The sequence below is a fragment of the Lontra canadensis genome, unplaced genomic scaffold, assembly GCF_010015895.1.
Source record: "Lontra canadensis isolate GAN:19392208 unplaced genomic scaffold, GSC_riverotter_1.0 scaffold202, whole genome shotgun sequence".
Lineage (NCBI taxonomy): Eukaryota > Metazoa > Chordata > Mammalia > Carnivora > Mustelidae > Lontra > Lontra canadensis.
The window spans coordinates 19,658-40,160 of NW_022631196.1; the positions used below are offsets into that span (position 1 = coordinate 19,658).

Sequence of the window (20,503 nt, forward strand, 5' to 3'; positions counted from 1 at the left end):
CCATTACAGTCACCCCAGGACCCAGATAGTGCACACTGACTTCACTCAGCAAGATCTGCTCCATCTGACCCAAAATGCTCAAGTTTGGTCAGGGTTTTTCCCAAGAATGAAGGTAGGCCAGACAGGGGAGGGACTTCAGTGGGCACCAGGGCAGGACCACTGACTAGGACTCCTGTGTTCCCTGGGTCTGGGAGGGTTGGACCCAAGCCATGAGCAATGAATGGGTGAGGCTTGCCCCAACTCCCAATCACCTCTATGAGTCAGGAAAACCATCTAAATGGCCCACCACCCTGTGGAGAATCATCTAAATGAGACCCCTGCTTTCCAGAAATAGCTTTGAAATCAATGTACTGGACTTCAGCCTTTGAGGCACTTTTCCAGCATGGCCAGCAGCTGCATCTTCAGGGCCTCACTGCCCATGACCAGTGTGGTCAGATCTTCGGTGTCCCTCCACTTCAGGTGCTTGAGGATGACCATGGCTTCATTATAGAGCTTTTGCTTCTTATCAGGCAGCAGCTCCATTATGGTTTGAGGAATTGGTTTGAACTGTCCGCTTATCATCCATGTATGTGAGAGACCCCCAACAGCACCAACTAGAAAACAAGGAAGGTTCAATTAGTTGGTTCAATGTGTGCTCTTCTTGGGAGCATGTCCACGGCCGTGACAAGTGAGCACATTTACAAACATGCCAGAATGGGCTCGGCATCGTGCCCGCTCCACCCCTTGGTGAGGGGGCAAGTGTTTCTGGGGTCCTTGTTCCATTTGGCTCAGATAACTGACACCCAACATGCCCTTCCTTAAGCTGTGCACTCAACAGATGCAGCATAAAGCATCTCCCACCACACAGCTCTGAGAACTAAAATCTTCTCCAGGGCCCGCAGGTTTCCTGTTTCCCACAAAACTCTCTCATCTTAAAGGACAGAGCTGAGAAGCCAGGGCATTTGCAAGGAGAATCATCTCAGTGGTGAGGCTGAGTTTTCTTCATAATATGCACTTTGCCCCTGAACATTGGAAATTTTCAGTGAAATCCTATGGTTAAAGGACCCTGTGGACAGAAAAGGAGACCATACTCTGGAAGCAACTGTTTTTCATGCCAGCCCTCCAGAGTGGTATGATGATAACTATCAAATAGAGCTTACTCAACTATTTCTCTTCCTGTGACCCCGAAAGGGCATAGCCATTATTTTGAAGTGTAAATTTATGATCGATTTAAGGTGTATGATTTTGGGACTTGAGGCCCTTATGTCAATGGAAAGTTCTTTCTCAGCAGGTGGGATGTAGGTTTGCTACAGGTAGGTGCCCTGGGGCAGGGGTCTCCAACTCAAGTGCCTTCAGGGGGCAGGCTGTAGATGAAAGGAATGAAGAAGCATGAGTGAGCCTGTGGGTGATGGTGAGCGGGGTCCCTGTCTAAATGGGCAGTGGCACTGTTGTTCAACAGAATGCTCAAAGTCCTAGGCTCAGCAATCAGACAACAACAACAACAAAAGAGGAGACATTCAAATTGGTAAAGAAGAAGTCAAACTCTCACTCATTCAGGATGATATGATACCCAAAAGATGGTACCCCCAAGTTTCCTAGAACTGATACAGCTGTTCAGCAACATAGCAGGATACAAAATGAATGCCCAGAAAACAGTTACATTTCTCTACACCAACAATGAGCTTGAAGAAATAGAAATTAAGGAATCAATCCCATGTACAATTGCACCAAAACCATAAGACACCTAGGAATAAACTGAACCGAAAAGGTAAAGGATCTGTACTCTAAAAACTCCGTAACACTTATAAAAGAAATTGAGGAAGGCACAGAAAGAGAAAAACATCTCACACTCATGGATTAGAAGAACAAATATTGTTAAAATCTCTACACTGCCCAGAGCAATCTACATAGTCAATGCAATCCCTATCAAAATACCACCGACATTGTTCACAGAGGTGGAACAATCAATTCTAAAATTTGTATGGAACCAAAAAAGACCCTGGATATCCATAGTAATGTTGCAAAGAATGCCAATGCTAGGGGCATCAGAGTTTCTGACTTCAAACTATATTACAAAGCTGGGATCATCAAGTCAGCATGGTACTGGCACAAAAACAAACACATAGACCAATGGAACAGAATAGAGAGCCCAGAAATGAACCCTCAACTCTATGGTCAACTAATTTTTGACAAAGCGGGAAAGAATACTCAATGGAAAACATAGAGTCTCTTAAATAAACAGTGCTGGGAAAATTGGATGTCCACATGTAGAAGAATGAAAATGAAAAATTCTCTTAACCCTACCCAAAAGTAAACTCAAAACGGATGAAAGACCTCAATGTGAGACAAGAATCCATCAAAATCTTAGAGAAGAACATAGGCAGGAAACTCTTTGACCTCAACCATGTCAACTTCTTCCTAGACACATCTCCAATGTCAAAGGAAACAAAAGCAGAAATGAAGTATTGGGACTTCATCAATATAAAAAGCTTCTGCACAACAAAGGAAACCATCAGCAAAACTAAAAGGCAACCTACAGAAAGGTAGAGGATATTTATATATGACCCTACAGACTGATATCCAAGATCTATAAAGAACTTCTCAAACTCAACACCTAAAGAACAAATATAATCCACTCAAAAGAAATGGGCAGAAGGTATGAGCAAATATTTCTCAAAAGAAAACATACAAATGGCCAACAGACACATGAAGAAATGTTCCACATCATGTGGCATCAGGGAAATAGAAATCGAAACTAAAACGAGATACCAAGACCAGTCAGAATGGCTAAAATTAACAAGGCAGGAAACAACAAATGTTTGAGATGATGAGGAGAAAGGGGAAACCTTCTACACTGTTCGTTGCAAGGCAATCTGTGAAAGCCACTCTGGAAAACGGTATGGAGGTTCCCAAAGAAGTTAAAAATACAGCTCCAATATGACCCCAAAATTGCACCACTGGGTATTTATCCCAAAGATACAGATGTACTGAAAATAAGGAGCAGCTGCATCCCAGTGTTCATTGCAGCAATGTATACACACACACACACACACACACATGCAATGGAATATTAGCCATCAGAGAGGATGAATACTTACTATTTACACCCACATGGATGTAACTGCAGGGTATTATGCTAAGTGAAATAAGTGAATTAGAGAAAGACATATATCGTATGGTTTAACACATATGCGGGCTATAAAAAACAGTGCAGAGAACCATAAGGGAAGGTAGTGAAACCTGAACAGGAAAAAAAAGAAAGGGAGCAGGCCAGGAGAGACTCTTAATTATGGGAAACAAAAGAAGTGTTACTAAAGGGGAGGTAGTTAGGGTGTGAGGTAACTAGGTGATGGGCATTAACAAGGCAGAGGTTGTGATGAGCACTGGGTGTTATATGCAACTGATTAATTGTTGAACACTACATCTGAAGATAATGATGTACTCTATCTATTTAAATTGAATTTAAATAGAAATAAAAAATGGGGCGCCTGGGTGGCTCAGTGGTTTAAGCCTCTGCCTTCGGCTCGGGTCATGGTCTCAGGGTCCTGGGATCGAGCCCCGCATCGGGCTCTCTGCTCAGCAGGGAGCCTGCTTCCCTTCCTCTCTCTCTGCCTGCCTGTCTGCCTACTTGTGATCTCTGCCTGTCAAATAAATAAATAAAATCTTTAAAAAAATAGAAATAAAAAATAAAGGAGCAGTGTCTACCTCTTGACAGTTCATTTCTACTACACAGAATGCAAGATGTATATCCTGAGAAGTCTCTTAACTATTAAATATTGATGATCAGATATTAATAGGTGCAGTCCAGCTGTACTTAGGGACTCTCTTTGAAAAAGCAGAGTGTGGAAAGGGGAGACATTGACTTCAAAATGGACAAACCTGGCAAAGACCACCTTAACCAGGTGATCAAGGTGTCCATCACCAGGAAGGACTGTGGATGTCACATGTCCCTAAAATGGTGCTATGAGATAGGTGCTCCCCCTCTGTCTGTGGTATGATTTCCCAAGGTCCACAACCCCAGGATAAGCATGATAAAACATCAGGCCGACCCAAACGGAGAAGCATTCTACAAGTACCTGCCCAGTATTCCTCAACAGTACCAGATCATGAAAAAAAGCCAAGTCTGAGGAACTGTCACAGAGCCTGGGAAACTAAGGAGACCTGAGGATTAAATGCACTGTGATCTCTTGAGCTGGATTCTGGGAAAGATCTTAAGACAAATGAAAAGATCTTAATGCCAAAACTTGAAAAGTACAAATAAAGTCTGGAAACCAGTTGTTAGTGATCCATCAGTGTTGACTTCATAGTTTTCATGGTGGTAATGTTACGGGAACTGGATGAGGGATATCTAGGCATTCTCTGCACAGTCTCAGCAATGTGTCTGTAGTTCTACTACTATTGCAAAATTCAATGTTTATCTGACAGAATAGAGCCCACGCCAGAGAGAGCCCAGTTGTGGGCTGGACCCTGCCAACAGGCAGTAAAACCTGCACCCATTCAGGAAGCCAAGTGTGGAGGCATCTGGAAACACAAAACTCCCCTGGGGGAGAGCCCGGGCCAGCATCAGGCCCAGGAGACTGAAGACTGGCCCTGGTCAGCCTTCTGCTCTGCTCCAAAAGAAGGGAGGATTTAGGGAGGGAAAATCAGTCATTTACAGGTTTTACTGAACTTTCCCCACAGCACCCATGAAGCACTTTGTGCCAACAAGAAATGTACTCATCTGCACTAAACCAATATTTGATTTAGAACAACACTTCATGCAAAAAGTCATCAAGATCAAAAGCTTCTGCACAGCAAAGGAAACAGTCAACAAAACAAAGAGTCAACCCATGGAATGGGAGAAGATATTTGCAAATGACAGTACAGACAAAAGGTTGATATCCAGGATCTATAAAGAACTCCTCAAACTCAACACGCATAAAACAGACAATCATATCAAAAAATGGGCAGAAGATATGAACAGGCACTTCTCCAATGAAGACATACAAATGGCTAACAGGCACATGAAAAAATGTTCATCATCACTAGCCATCAGGGAGATTCAAATTAAAACCACATTGAGATACCACCTTACACCAGTTAGAATGGCCAAAATTAGCAAGACAGGAAACAAAATGTGTTGGAGGGGATGTGGAGAAAGGGGAACCCTCTTCCAATGTTGGTGGGAATGCAAGTTGGTGCAGCCACTTTGGAGAACAATGTGGAGATTCCTCAAGAAATTAAAAATAGAACTTCCCTATGACCCTGCAATTGCACTACTGGGTATTTACCCCAAAGATACAGATGTAGTGAAAAGAAGGGCCATCTGTACCCCAATGTTTATAGCAGCAATGGCCACGGTCGCCAAACTGTGGAAAGAACCAAGATGCCCTTCAACGGACGAATGGATAAGGAAGATGTGGTCCATATACACTATGGAGTATTATGCCTCCATCAGAAAGGATGAATACCCAACTTTTGTAGCAACATGGACGGGACTGGAAGAGATTATGCTGAGTGAAATAAGTCAAGCAGAGAGAGTCAATTATCATATGGTTTCACTTATTTGTGGAGCATAACAAATAGCATGGAGGACAAGGGGAGTTAGAGAGGAGAAGGGAGTTGAGGGCAATTGGAAGGGGAGGTGAACCATGAGAGACTATGGACTCTGAAAAACAATCTGAGGGTTTTGAAGGGGTGGGGGGTGGGAGGTTGGGGGAACCAGGTGGTGGGTATTAGAGAGGGCACGGATTGCATGGAGCACTGGGTGTGGGGCAAAAACAATGAATACTGTTACACTGAAAAGAAATAAAAAATTTAAAAAAAATAATATGATAGGGAAAAAAATAAAAATAAATAAAAAGTGAAAAAAAAAAGTCACCAGGAATATCGACCAGCAAATTACTAGCTCTTTGGATAAGAGAAAATTCCTTGGTTTTCTGGGTAAAATGATGCTCCACCCACGACTAGTGGCTTCAGGTAGCAAATTCCCGGGTTCTCCTGGCAGACGTCCTGTTCTCTATCAGATTTGACAGAATCTGCATAAGATATGTGCTCCCACAATGGCATCTGGGAATAGCTATAGGATAAATGATCCCATCAAGCCCTCTCCTGAGCACATTAGGTGGGGGTGGGGGACCAAGATGTAGAATGTCACTGAGGAAGAAGTCCATGGACACGTTTCCTCCCTCACTGGCTGCCCATTGGATGTTGAGAAGCTGAATTCAGGACTCACTAATTCACAGGTAGGAAAGGGACATGTACAGGTGGAAGGTCTGGGGTCACCCACACACTGATTTACTCCCCAGTGTGAGCTCTGCATCACGAAATGTCCTTGAATGCCAATCCTGCCATAGAAAGGCAGAACAAGGCAGGAAGCCATGCCAGGAGCCAGAAACAGAAGCCAACCTGGCAGACAGGCAGTCACCTCCCCAGCCTGTGTTCATGTACTGTGAGCTCTCCCACATCCCCAGCACAGGCTGGCTGGCACAGAGCAGGCATTCAGTTATGTATCTGCTGAGCCCAGTGTGGCAGACCATGCCTTTGCTGCTCCCCTGTGCTGCAGGGTCCATCTGAGGCACCTCACCGGAGGTGTAATCCAGCCCCTCCTCATGTCAGACCCACACAGCAGTCCGCTCTCTGATGCCACCCTGGCCCAAGGGGAAGACCACACCAGAATTCTTCCTACTCTTAAGACAAAGGAGGCAACCCTTCCTAGCTTCAAGAAATGATGGGAAAAATCAGCCAAATTTCCATTCGTAGCCCAAAACTGGCTCTCAAGTAGAAGCAGGTGGCAAAGACGGGGACAGGGATGGCCACCTAGGAGAGTTTGCTGCTTTTGCTGCATTAGACTGTTGGTTTCAGAATGGGGTGGTCTCCATGAATGAGCTCATGTGAAATGGCCAGACAGCATCTGCTCCTAGGAGGTGCTCAGCACCTCCCAGCTTCCTCCCTGCTTCTCCTCTGCAGTGACATACAATGGTGACAGGGGGAGGAGACCATCCAAAGGACCCAGGACACCCTGATGTCTTCAGAGGCTGGGACATATTCCTGAGGGGAGAGGCGCCCTCCAGGTCTGTATCACTCACATGCCATTTACAAGGATGGCCTGCATTTCAGAGACCTTCACACTCAGAAGCCTGTGTTTTCTTTTCTTTTTTTTTTCTTCTAAGAAGCTTTATTTTTTTAATTGTATTATGTTAGTCACCATACAATACATCATTAGTTTGATGTAGCGTTCCAAGATTCATTGTTTGCATGTAACACCCAGTGCTCCATGCACTTCGTGCCTTCCTTGATACCCACAACCAGGCTCAACCAGCCCCATTCCCCTCCCCTAAAACCCTCAGTTTGTTTCTCAGAGACCACAGTCTCTCATGGTTCATCTCCCGCTCTGATTCCCCCTGCCCTCACTTTTCCTTTCCTTCTCCTAATGTCCTCCGTGTTCTCCCTTATGTTCCACAAGTAGGTGAAACCATATATTATTGACTCTTTCTGCTTGACTTACTTAACTCAGCATAATCTCCTCCAGTCCCATTCATATTGATGCAAAAATTGGGTATTTATCCTTTCTAATGGCTGTGTAATATTCCATTATATATATGTGTAAGAACCTATTTAGCCAGAGCAACTCCATCTTGGTTAAAAGCCATTTTGTTGTTTGTGCAGTAAAAGTTAAACTGACCCTGCCCCCTCGCCCCCCCCAGAAGAACATACTTAGAAAGAAGCAAGTCTGGGAAACCAGTAAAATATGGTCAGCTAGTTCCTAATAACAGAGTCCAGAATACAAGGCCATATCGGCCAGTTCTTGATAACAGAGCCCAGAATACAAGGACGAGTCAGGCCAGGTGGAGACATCCAATCATTAAGAAACACACATACTTTTTCCCTAACCACCAAAGAATGTAAACCCCACCGCTTGGGCACCAACCTTGAGCACCAGTTCTGACCAGAGTAATAGGTTAGTTCAAACAGCTACTATAGGTAAATTGTAATTCAATTGGCCACCTGTGTGTGACCTAACATGACTACAATCTCATTGGCCACCTATGTGTGGCCAGACTTTTGTCCTATAAAAGGTAGTCTGTAAGATGGGGAGGGGTCGCTCTCTTCAGAGGCGGCCCTGACTGGTCAGTCAGTCAATTCTTGAGCCTGTAAGCTGGAGGTGGTTGCTCTCTTCGGAGATGGCCCTGGCCGGTCAGTCTGACTTCTAATGCTTAGCATAGAATAGAGCTTTGCCTAACTTTCACCTTGTCTCAGTCTCATTCCCCTGGCCAATCAGTCTGATTTCTAATACTTGGCATAAATAGAGCTTTAAATAACTTTTACTTTGTCTCAGTCTCTTTTCATTTAATAATGGACCTAACGATATGGACCACATCTTCTTTATCCATTCGTCTGTTGAAGGTCATCTCAGCTCTTTCCACACTCTGGCTCTGTGGACACTGCTGCTATGAACATTGGGGTACAGATGGCCCTTCTTTTCACTACATCTGTATCTTTGGGGTAAATACTTAGCAGTGCCATTGCAGGATCATAGGGTAGCTCTATTTTTAATTTTTGAGGAAACTCCACACTCTTTTCCAAAGTGGCTGCACCAACTTGCATTCCCACCAACAGTGTAAGACTGTTCCCTTTCCCCATATCCTCTCCAACACTTGTTTCCTGCCCTGTTAATTTTTGCCAATCTAACTGGTATAAGGTAGCTTCTCAGTGTCATTTTGATTTGAATTTCCCTGATGGCTAATGATATTAAACATTTTTTTCATGTGTCTGCTAGCCATCTCTATGTGTTTTCTGTTTTAAATTATTTTTATTTATTTATTTGACAGAGAAAGAAACAGCTAGAGAAGAAACACAGCAGAGGGAGTGGGAGAGGGAGAAGCAGGCCCCCCAGTAGAGCAGGGAGCCCAATGTCAGGCTCGATCCCAGGACTCTGGGATCATGACCTGAGCCAATGGCAGATGCTTAATGACTGAGCCACCCAGGTTCCCTTCTATGTGTTTTCAATAGGATGAATTAGGGACACAAAGATCATGTCACAAAAGCAACTGCAACTCAGCAAACATGTCCCACAGGACAGAGATTTTTGTGAGGTCTCTGTGGTTTCAAAGTCTTTTATTACAACACCCCCAAGACTGGCTGTCCTGCAAGGCTTACCAACAGCAGCTCCAGGTGGGCCTCTGACCAGATCACCGATAACTCCACCCACAGCTGGTTCCAAGCTCCCCTTCTTTTCCCTCTGCTCAGTGATGCAGCACAGCAGCTTCATGACATCTTCCACCTTGAGAGGTTTCTTGGCGAGCCTCGAAGGAAGCATTTCAAAGAGAAAGTTTTAATGAGTGTCAGAGTATTTGCACCCAAATGTCACTCTTGCTAGAGTTTGAAGGACATCCTCAAGCAGAGAACAGGAGCTCTGCTGTATGCAAACCAACAGTACCCAGCAATGTGATGGGTTCCTTGTCACAGAGGAAGTTGGGGAGCCACTAGTTAATAAGCACACAGAACCCGCAGAGGGATGGAGGTCTTCCTTGCCCTCTGCATAACTTCTCATGACAGATTACAGAACAGGTTCAGGCACAAGCTGCAGTGTTTCATCACAAGTGAGGCAAGTGTGCCCTTTCTCACGTCTGTGGCCTTCCTGCTGGCTCAGGCACCCCCAGTGCACAGAGCCTGGAAGAGGGCAGATTGTCCCAGCCTTGAGTCCTCTGTCATGTGACAGGCCAACCGAGCTCATGCCAAGCCCAAGAAGGGGAAAGTACTGGGCTCCGTGACCACCCTGGCCTGTGCCCACACCTGCCCTGTGAACCTGAGCCGAGCATCAGATTCCTCACCTGTAAAGGGAGATAAGCCACCTTCCAGCTGGATTCTGGAAAGGTCTGAGGGGAATGGATGCAAAGTACCTGTGGTGAGTCTGGAAAGCGTGGCCCTGAGAACTGATGGCTCTAAATGAATGTTCTGTTACTGATACACACCACTGGCTTTTCTGTAAGCCACCCCTCCTAACCCCCATCCAGTTCTGCGTGGGGGATAGTAAAGGTAGGGACAGGATGGCCCTAAGAATGACCAGTAAGATGGAACAACCAGAGAATAAAATAAACCAAAGAATTCCAGAGGTTTGCATGTGTTTGCATAGACAGACAGATGGACCTTTGGAACAATGTCCTTTGAACAATTTTCGGTGGTCAGGAAACTGTTATCCGCACTGGTGGGAAACTGACAGGCACACAGGGCAAAGGCAGGGTGGGCTCTGCCCCAGGGTCAGTGGGTATGGAGAGCCACAACACTGAGGGGACACCTGACAGGACCCGGAACCCAATTCAAATTGGCCATGAGCTGGTGCTTCTCCTCTTGGCTTCAACTGGACCCAAGGCTGGAAGGGCCCTTTCTTTCCTTCACTCCCCTTTTCATACAAGCAGTCCCTAAAAGATCTTGACACAGTTTGGGGCAGACCCTTTGCTCAAGAACTCTTGGTTACATCTCCTTTTGACCCAAGGAAAATCCAGAACCAGACACTCCTCTAGAAATCATCCTCTCAATCCTAGGGGAGAATTTTGAGCCCCTAGAACCAGTCTGTAGGTCTACTGGATCACCACAGTCAGGATTCAGAACCTCTCCACTATTCCAGGAAGATAATTAGTGTCCTGGGCTCTGGATCCTGCCATGTTCTAAATCAGTGATTCTCCATAAGTGCACCCCACTTCGGACAGCAAGACCCTAAGAGAGCATGACCCAGACATCAGACATCGGCTCCTTAGTCCTCGAGTTCAAAAAGTGCAAACAAGCATCCCCTAAAAGTGTCTGTTTGACCATGTGGGGTGTAGAGGCCATGAAGGGGCCAGGCCTGCAGGGGTGCTCAAGGGACTGGAGGAGAAGTCAGGAGTGCCTGCCCCCACTCTGGCGCCATGTGTCCTGGACCTGCCAGCACACCGCTAAGCTTCCTGTCCCTTTGCTCACTGCTGGCAACCCCTTGCAGGGAATGGAATATCTGTCCATTATCCTGAGAAAAGGGGAGATGAAGCTTGGATCTGGGAAGGCCCCTCTGGGGGCTTCAGTGAGCTTCCCATTTCCAGGCACATGAAGACCCTAAGCATGGTCTTTAAGGCTGGCTCCCTGGCCAGGGCACTCTGCCCAGATACCACTCCTAAAACAGGGTTTCTGCACAATTATTGACCTGCACTTGGAAACACTTTCTGCAGGGCAAGAAAATGTGTGGAAAGGAAGCAGGAAACAGCCATGTCACACTCTGGTCCATCAAAGAACCTAGCTTCCCACCTGCTCTGAATGACTTCATACAAACCCAGAGGGGCTAATAAAACATCATCATGCAAAGACTACTTACTTCCAACCTCCTCTCAGCCCAGGCAGAGCAGCCCAAGGCAGGAGCCCTGGGCTCTGTAGACCTGGAGGGCCAGGAGGTGGCCCGGTGTGTGGGAGGGCACGAGAGGCCCACCTCTGGCTGGGTTCAACAGCTTCACACCACAGCAAGACGTGGCACTGTGGCTGCCTCAATGCAAGACAGAGCTGGTTTAATTTCTGTGTGAAAATCATTTTAGACTTTAGAGCATCAACAGACTCTTGTGGAAGAATGGTTTGTCACCCCATCTCCTGAGTCCTTGCTGGAAAGCCCACCCTCCTGACTTCTCAGGGATTGCCAAATTGAAGGAAGCCAGTCCTGCTTCCCCTCCCACTCCAAGCTTGCATTTGTCTGTGAGCAACAAGGAAGCCAGGAAGGAGGGAGGAGGGAGGAATAGTACATTGATGGGGACCGAGCTCAAAGTGTGGGAATGGGGTCTCCCCATCCCACTTCACACCTATTCAGTATCAGCTTTTTCTACAACATGGGCTCTGGTCACAGAAAGCCCATCTGCCAGCCACAGGGAAGGCAAATGGCAACTTGAAGCCCTGGATTCTTGCAAGCACCAGGCTGCTCTGCTGATGACAGCAAGGTTCTGGGGAAGAATGAGATCAGCCCATCCCTGGGACTGCAGCCTGGCTTCTTGAGATGGACCAGATTGTGAGAGAGGCTTCAGAGCTAATGGAGACCCACATGCACTGTGTTAAAAAAAAAAAAAATTGGAAAAGCAGAGCCTCTTAAGGAGTCAGAGTGATCTTGCTCACCTGCCATCCTCAGTACTTTCTACTTCTCTGTTGAATTTATGAAACTCCTCTGTGTGGCCTGGCTCTTGCAAGCCTTGTGTCCCCACTTCTGTAGGTCTGCTCCAAAGGTCCCATGTGGGACCCCACTAGCACTTTCGGATATGCCCACAGACTTTTTAATGACTGAAGTGTTGCCAGTATTTAAAAACCAGATTTAACGTACATCTGATTTCTGATTTCTCTTGAAAAATCAAAAGAACACTTTCCCATAGATGCAGAGGCCAAAGCTAAGCAGGTCCTGGCAGGGCGACCTTACCTGAGCAGAGGCTCATAAATAGGTCATCTGCAACCTCTCAAAGTCCCCCTGCTTCCTCTTTTAAAGGCTAACAAAGCTACCAGTCCCCACCACAGGAATTGTCCCCTCCGAGATCCCTAACATCCATTCTTGATCATCTCTAAACATTATCTTCAGGGCGAGGCCAGGGGTTGGGACTCAAGGGGTATCCTAGGACTCTGTCCCGGATTTGTAACACCTGCCGCCCCACCCACGCACCTGGGAGGCAGATGAGGGTGACGCACACCCCGGAGTTACTGAAGATGGCACATACATGAGAGTAACTCAAGAGGTCATAAACAAACTGGGGTCACTCAGCTGGGTGCCAGGGCCCTGAGTCCCACTGCCTGGGTTGTAACCCCAGCTGGGCTGCTTCTGCTTACTTCTGGTGTGACATCAGCCTCTCTCTGTCTCAGTGGCTTCTTGTGGGAAATGAATACCTTAGCGACGTGGATCCGGCTCCGCGCCCCACCTCACCTGCACCACACCTGTGCACCCAACCCTTCACCTGCTGGGATGCGACCCCTGGCGCCAGAAGACCTAAGGACTGGCTTCTCCGGCCCCACCCAGGGTCTCCTAGCCCCGTGGCTGCCCCAGCGTGCAGACCCTCTCCCTGACGCCTTCCGGCTCGCCCACGCAGGAGGGCCTTCTGGTCCCCACTCACCGTGGCACCAATGCCACCACTACTATCACCACCACTGCTGCTGCCACTGCCGCTGCCGCCTTCATCCTCTCTGCCGCTATCTCCGCTGCCGCTGCCGCCTTCATCCTCTCTGCAGCTGCCTCCGCTGCCGCTGCTGCCTTCATCCTCTCTGCCGCTGCCTCCACTGCCGCTGCCGCTGCTGCCTGCATCCTCTCTGCCGCTAACTCCGCTACTATGGTCCTCCTGGCCGCTACCACCACAGCCACTACCGCCACCACTGCCACCACTATGGCCACCAGCACCACTACCCTCACAGACAGGCTGTGCTGCTTTGGCGCCTTCACCTTCACGCGATGCTTCTCTGACTTCGGCTTGTTGGCCAGGTGTTGCCTAGGACCTGGAGACTGAGGGCTCCTGGGGAGCTTCTCCTGAGGGTCCATCTCTACCCTCTACCACACACGTTTTATCTGGGCTTCCCTTGCACCTTCCTGAAGCTGGAGGAGGCCTCTCTCTTTGGTTTCGATTCAATATCTCTGACCCTTGGGCCTAAGGAAGCTCCCCGCCCTCTTCATTGGGCTTGAGGGAGAGCCCAGCAACACACGGAAGCTCAAGGTGCTAAGTTAATGTTTGCTGAATGTATGGGCCAAAGTCCAACATAGGTTGTCCCCCATCTGCTGCAGCAGCGCAGGCCTCTGGGTGGGGGGGTTTGAGAGGCTAAGCACTGGCTTCACTCCTACGGTTCCAACAGAAGGGGGAGTCCACCTTCCAGGACAAAGTGAGGTTGGGGAACCTCTTGGGAGGGGGCAGAGGTGTGTGTGGTGGGCTTGCAGGCAGTCCTTCAGAGGGAGCATGGAGACGATTCCCTCCCCATCCCGCACCCCAAAACACACACACACACACACACACACACACACACACACACACACAGGCTGGCCTTGAACCATCTGAAATCTGAAAAAGGCTCCTGGGGCTTTCTATGAACTAGCCCACTTAATCCTGACACTGTCCTCCCACCTAGGCATGGTTGCCACTGCAGTATTACAGATAGCTACAAGAGGTTGGTCTGCCCAAGGCCACCCAGGTAGGGAGTATCAAGGTCCACACTCTAACTTGGGTCCACCTGGCTCAAAGTCCTCACTGTGCCTCTTTCACACACAGTCTTTTTGTTTCATTTTCTTCTCGTCCTTCCTTTTAATGGGAAAGTACTTTGGGAGGATATATGCCATATATACACACACATATATACACCATAATATTCAACATATAAATATACACACACATTGCTGAATTCCTGTATCAGTTCTAGCAATTTTGGAGTAGAGACTTTTGAGTTTTCTACATACACATCACGTATCTGCAAATAGTGAGAGTTTGACTTCTTTGCTTATTTGGATGCATTTTATTGCCTTTTGTTATCTTATTGCTGAGGATAGAATTTTCAGTACTAAGTTGAACAATAGTAGTGACGGTAAACATCTTTGTAGTATTCTTTTTTCCCACTTTTTAAAAAATTTTTTATTATGTTATGTTAGTCACCATACATCATTAGATTTTGTTGTAGTGTTCTAAGATTCATTGTTTATGTATAATACCCAGTGCTCCATGCAATTTGTGCCCTCCTTAATACCCACCACCAGGCTCACCCATTCCCCCCACTCCCTCCCCTCTAAAATGCTCAGTTGGTTTCTGGAGTCCACAACCTCTCATGGTTCATCTCCCCTCCAATTGCCCCCCTTCACTTTTCCTTTCTTTCTCCTAATGTCCTCCATGTTCTTCCTTATGTTCCACAAGTAAGTGAAACCATATGATAATTGACTTTTTCTGCATGACTTATTTCACTGAGTATCATCTCCCCCAGTCCCATCCATATTGATGCAAAAGTTGGGTATTCATCTTTTCTGGAGGCTGAGTAATATTGCGTTGTATATATGGACCATATCTTCTTATCCATTCATCTGTTAAAGGGCATCTCAGCTCCTTCCACGGTTTGGCAATTGTGGACATTGTTTCTATGAACATTGGGATGGGGTTAAAACCCAGTAGTGCAATTACAGGGTCATAGGGTAGCTTTAATTTTTTGTGGAATCTCCACACTGTTTTCTGAAATGGCTGCACCAACTTGATTTCCCACCAACAGTCTAAGAGGGTTCCCCTTTCCCCACATCCTCTCCAACATTCATTGTTTCCTGCCTTGTTAATTTTTGCCATTCTAACTGGTATGAGGTGATATCTCATTGTGGTTTGGATTTTAATTTCCCTGATGGCAAATTATAATGAACATTTTTTCACATGTCTGCTAGCCATTTGTATGTCTTCATTGGAGAAGTGTCTGTTCATGTCTTCTGCCCATTTTTTTACTTGATTATCTGCCTTTGGGTGCTGAGTTCCAGGAGTTCTTTCTAGATCTTGGATATCAGCGCTTTGTCTGCAGTGCCATTTGCAAAAATTTTCTCTCATTCTGTGACTGCCTCTTTGTTTTGTTGACTGTTCCCTTTGTTGTGTAGAAGCTTTTGATCTTGATGAAGTCCCAAAAGTTCATTTTTCTTTTGATTCCCTTGCCCTTGGAAACATGTCTTGAAAGGAGTTGTTATGGCCAATGTCAAAGAGGTTACTGCCTATGTTCTTCTCTAGAATTTTGATGGATTCCTGTCTAATGTTGAGGTCTTTCATCCATTGTGAGTTTATCTTTGTGTATGGTGTAAGGGAATGGCCGAGATTCATTCTTCTCTATATAGCTGTCCAATTTTCCCTGCACCATTTATTAAAGAGACTGTCTTTTTTCCAATGGATAATTTTTCCTTCCTTAATTGAAGATTATTTGACCACAGAGTTGAGGGTCCATGTCTGGGCCCTTTACGCTATTCCATTGGTCTGTGTGTCTGTTTTTGCTCCAGTAAGATGCTATCTTGATTTTCATAGCTTTGTAATAAAGTTTGAAATCAGGCAATGTGATACCCCCAGCTTTGTTTTTCTTTTTCAACATTTCCTTGGTGATTTGGGGTCTTTTCTGGTTCCATACAAATTTTAGGACTGTTTGTTCCAGCACTTAGAAAAATGTCATTGGCATTTTGATTGGGATGGCATTGAAAGATAGATTGCCCTGGGCAGCGTAGACATTTTAACAATGTTTATTCTTCTGATCCATGAGCATGGAATGTTTGTCCATCTTTTTTGTGTCTTCTTCAATTTCTTTCATGAGTGTTCTATAGTTCCTCAAGTATAAATTCTTTACCTCTTTGGTTGGGTTTATTCCAAGGTATCTAAGGCATTTGGGTGCTTTAGTAAATGGAATTGATTCCCTAATTTCTCTTTCTATAGTTACATTGTTAGTGAATGGGAAAGCAACTGATTTCTATGCATTGATTTTGTGTCCTGACACATTACTGAATTGCTGTATGAGTTTGAGTAATCAGGGGGTGGAGTCTTTTGGGTTTTCCACATAAAATACCATGTCATCTGTGAAAAGAGAGAGTTTGACTTCTTCCTTGCCAATTTGAATACCTTTTATTTCTTTTTGTTGTCTGATTGCTGTTATTAGGACTTCTAGTACTATGCTGAACAACAGTGGTGAGAGTGGGCATCCTTGTAGTGTTCTTGATCTTATGTAAAAGACTTATAGGTTAATAAAAATAGATGGAAGGAAAGAAAGAGAGAAGGAATGAAAGAAAGAAAGAGAGAGAGAGAGAGAGAGAAATAAAAAAAAAAGAAAAGGCTCTCAGCTTTTCCCCATCGAGAATGATATTCATTGTGGGCTTTTCATAAATGGTTTTTATGAAATTGTGGAATGATCCCTAAATCCCTACAATCTGGAGCGTTTTAATCTTGAAGGGATGCTGTGTTTTGGGGCTCCTTGGCAGATCAGTCATTTTGTGTCTGCCTTCTGCTCAGCTCATGATCCCTAGGTCTGGGGTCAAGCCCCATGTTGGGCTCCTTGCTGAGAGGGAGGCCTGCTTCGCCATCTCCCACTCTCCCTGCTTGTGCTCCTTCTCTTACTGTGTCTCTCTATCAAATAAGTAAATAAGTAAATAAATAAATAAAATCTTTAAAAGAAAAAGAATGCTGTGTTTTGTCAAATGCTTTTTCTGCATCAGTTGAGAGAATCTTATGGTTCTTGTCTATTCTCTTATTAATGTGTGTGTGTGTGTGTGTGTGTGTGTGTCCCACAGCCCTGACTAGGAACCAGCCTCCTGTAGCAGAAAGCAGCAACAAGATACAATGGAAGCAAGGATACACCTGCCCCCACCCGCTCCCCCACCGCAGAGAGCGAGAAGCCCAGAGGCAGGCAGGCGGACAGCCCAGCCAACTGCAGGCAGGACCTGCCAAAAGTGAGCGCTGCTTAGAGAAGCCTGGGTGCAGAACAGCAGGAACAGCTTCCATCAGCGGAGTGAGCCTACATGGACCCCCACCCTGCCCGCAGGCCGTATGGCCTCTGCTGCCGTGGACAGGCCTCGGATCCTCTCTAGCCTACCAGAAGGCAAGCACAGTACCACACGCCAATGACCGAGCCAATGAATTCACACTTCCGAGGGTTATTTTCTCTTGCTACGCACAAGCAAGGGCATCATAAAGCCCTGATTCCTCTCCTGGGTTCCATCCTGCTCTCTGCTCCCGGATCACTTAGCAGCCCCTGCGGCAGAGCACAGGCCAGGTCTGTGTGGCCCATGCCCCACCAACAATCTGGCGAGGAGGCCACCGACTTCTCGCTGTTTACACTTCCCTCTCCCCTCCGCAGCTCCCAGAAGTTTCCATACATACAGATGTAGGTAATCAAAGACTTCCCAGCCCCAGTAGCTCTGCTCCTGAAGGCTTCTGCAGAGCCTGCTCCCTCTGCTGGCCTTGTGGCTCTGAAAGGCTCTTAAACCAGCCCTCAAATCTCTCCCCAGGAAGGAAGACTCCTCCTTGCCTGCAGATCCACAGTCATTTGTCCAGTACTTTATGGTCAGTAATAATACTAATAACACCTTGATGGAGAGGAGAAGGGAGTTGAGGGAAATTCAAAGGGGAGATGACCCATGAGAGACTATGGACACTGAAAACCAATCTGAGGGTTTTGAAGGGGCGGGGGGTGGGAGGTTAGGGGAGCCAGGTGGTGGATATTATGGAGGGCACGTATTGCGTGGAGCACTGGGTGTGGTGCATAAACAATGAATTCTGACACACTGAAAAGAAATTTAAAAAAAAAAGTGATAACACTTTCAGTGTCCCTGGGGCCATTTCCAGGAGACTCAGAGCACATGGTGTGGGACCCCACAGGATTGAGCTGCTGTTGCATTCCCAGTGTGTGGGTGGAAAGGAGGGGTCACCCTAAGTGCCATGTCCCCCAGAGGCTAAATGTTCCAGGAGAAAGGTGAGTGTAATCTCTTTCCTCGTGTGGGCGTACTCCTTAAGCAGTGTGCCTTCATCAAGGGCAAGGATGTGCTGCTCAGCCTGGAGCCTGGAGCTTGGTGAATGGTGAGGAGGTGGATCCGGGATCCTGGGTGTGATGCTGATTGGACCCCAGGACCTCAGACAATCTCATGGCTCCAAAGCCTGGGCCCAATCCCCAGGTGGTACATGTTTTACATGTTTTAGGATAGGCTGGAGTCGGTTACTATCAGCTGCCACCCAACCTCGGCCCGGCATGCCCCACGCTCTGTCACACCTGATGAAGACCAGAGCTAGTGTGTGGGGAGCACCTGCTTTGTCCCAGGCACCTGTTGAGCTAATTCAGTTGGGCTTCACAGAAGCCCTACCAGAAGCCCCACTTCACTGAGGAGAATACTCTGGCACAGAAAGGTCAAGGAACCTATCCAAGGTCACACAGCGAGCACCTCAGGCCCTCTGTCCCCAGAACCTGCATTCTAGAGGAGCATGCTGGTCTGACTCAAAAGAGCACAGTGGCTTCTGGCATCTTGAGGGTATGTGGGTATGTGGGGTATGTGGATAAAGTGATTTCTCCACATTACACCTCCTCTACTGTGGGAATATGAGAGCCTTGACACAATCTTGGTCCCCAGTGAGGCAGGAGCATATCATGTTCTCAGGGCAGACTCCATAGACAGGGTTTGTGTGTGTGATGCCCAGAAGCCACTCTGGCCAGGCCCTCAGTGTGGCTGGGGGTTCTGGGCAAGGGTCTGTATGGTCATTAGCAGAAAGAACCAGAATCAACAGGTGTACTGCTTGGGGGGAAGCAGGGTCTGCAGGTGTGGTTTCCAGAGTTCTGTCAGAAGTTACCATCAAGTCTGAAGGGAAGAGGACAGTGAGCAGAAGGAACATCCCCAACTCAGCCACAGCACCTCCTTCTTGGTCTGGCTTACCTCTGGGACTCCCACAAGCAGTCTCATTTGGGCAAAGACCATTCCTCAGCTGAGAGGAGGTTAAGTCTGAAAGTGCCGACAGCATCTCTTCCACCACATGGGGACCTTCTGCCTGAAAATGAAGTCAGCACAGACGAAAGTAGAGACAAAGCAAGAAAGATTCCTGTCGATATTGTTTAAGCCCCTGGATCCAGCTATGACTGAAATCCCTAGACTTTTTGACAGCAAGGGCCAGTAATTTGTTGATACTCTTTCAAGTTTCACTTGAGCCTGTTGACTCGGGTTTCTGTCATTTCCATTTGAATGAATCTGGACAAATATGGGTCCACACTAGAATGAGTCCTCTGCTTTCCCCTGCCTTCAGGAGTCTCCAGCCATCACACTGGAGTGAGCGGCCTTAGGTATTCTGGAAGGATTGTCCTTCCTTGCATTCCATCAGGAGAAGAGGCAGCTGGCACAGAGCCACCCACACACCCCAAGGCCTTGGGAGCCGGGATGAAGAACCAGAAGTGCAGCGATTCCCAGAGGCTCCCTCTCCTACCATGGCACCTCTGCTGACAGTTCTCTACATGACAGCCTGAGGAAGCTTCTATCAACAACCAGTCACGTCTCTCCCTCACTCAAAACTATCCAGTTCTCATGCACTTCGATTGTCCCCAACCCAGCCCAGCCTCTCCACTCGCCCTTCCTCCCAGGACTCCAGCCTTGCTGGCCTATTCTCTCATCGGAACAAGCCTGGCTTGCTCGACCTCCAGGCCTCATACTCACAGTGGCTTAGCACAGTGGGAAGACTGTGTGGTTTAGCCCCATGGTCATCTACCCACTGGGGCCTTCTCTGATGAGCCCCCACCAGTCACTCTGCCTTCCTTTGTAGCTAGGATGGATGCTTGTCTTAGTCCTTGTTGATTGGCTGCTTCTCTCCACTGGAACTTAGCATTGCTGTGACCCCATAGCTTGGAAGAGGGCCCCATCCCTTGGGCACTCAGTAAACTCTTGTGGACTGAATGAATGAATGATGAACACAGCCTCCAATGCCTTGCCAACAACCTCCGTCTCTCCTGGTTACCTGCATCTCATCTTCACCCCACACATCCAGAGCGGCCCATCCTCATTATCCATCCTCATTCCAGAGCAGTGCAGTGTCCATGAGCAAGAGTCTTTCTTCTTCCACCC

General features: G+C 47.1%; 1 protein-coding gene across 1 annotated transcript; it reads right to left on the reverse strand.

The window, feature by feature from the left end:
• Positions 1-207: 207 nt before the first annotated feature.
• On the reverse strand, positions 208-13,211 carry LOC116861655 (protein C19orf12 homolog). Its single transcript, XM_032848417.1, has 3 exons — positions 13,053-13,211; positions 9,118-9,275; positions 208-593 (listed from the first exon to the last, which is right to left on the reverse strand). Exons 1-3 carry the CDS (start codon positions 13,196-13,198, stop codon positions 358-360), a joined length of 540 nt encoding a protein of 179 aa, XP_032704308.1. The 5' UTR covers positions 13,199-13,211; the 3' UTR covers positions 208-357.
• Between the last annotated feature and the right edge of the window lie 7,292 nt (positions 13,212-20,503).

What these genes read in the sequence shown, in the direction of transcription:
- LOC116861655 (XM_032848417.1), bottom strand. Translation starts at nt 13,198, where the DNA reads ATGAAGGCAGCAGCGGCAGCGGAGGCAGCTGCAGAGAGGATGAAGGCG. An exon ending in GTGGCATTGGTGCCACGGTG is followed by an intron (nt 9,276 to 13,052) that starts AGTGGGGACCAG and finishes TCTCTTTGAAAT; the next exon opens with GCTTCCTTCGAGGCTCGCCA. An exon ending in CCCACCTGGAGCTGCTGTTG is followed by an intron (nt 594 to 9,117) that starts GTAAGCCTTGCA and finishes CTTGTTTTCTAG; the next exon opens with TTGGTGCTGTTGGGGGTCTC.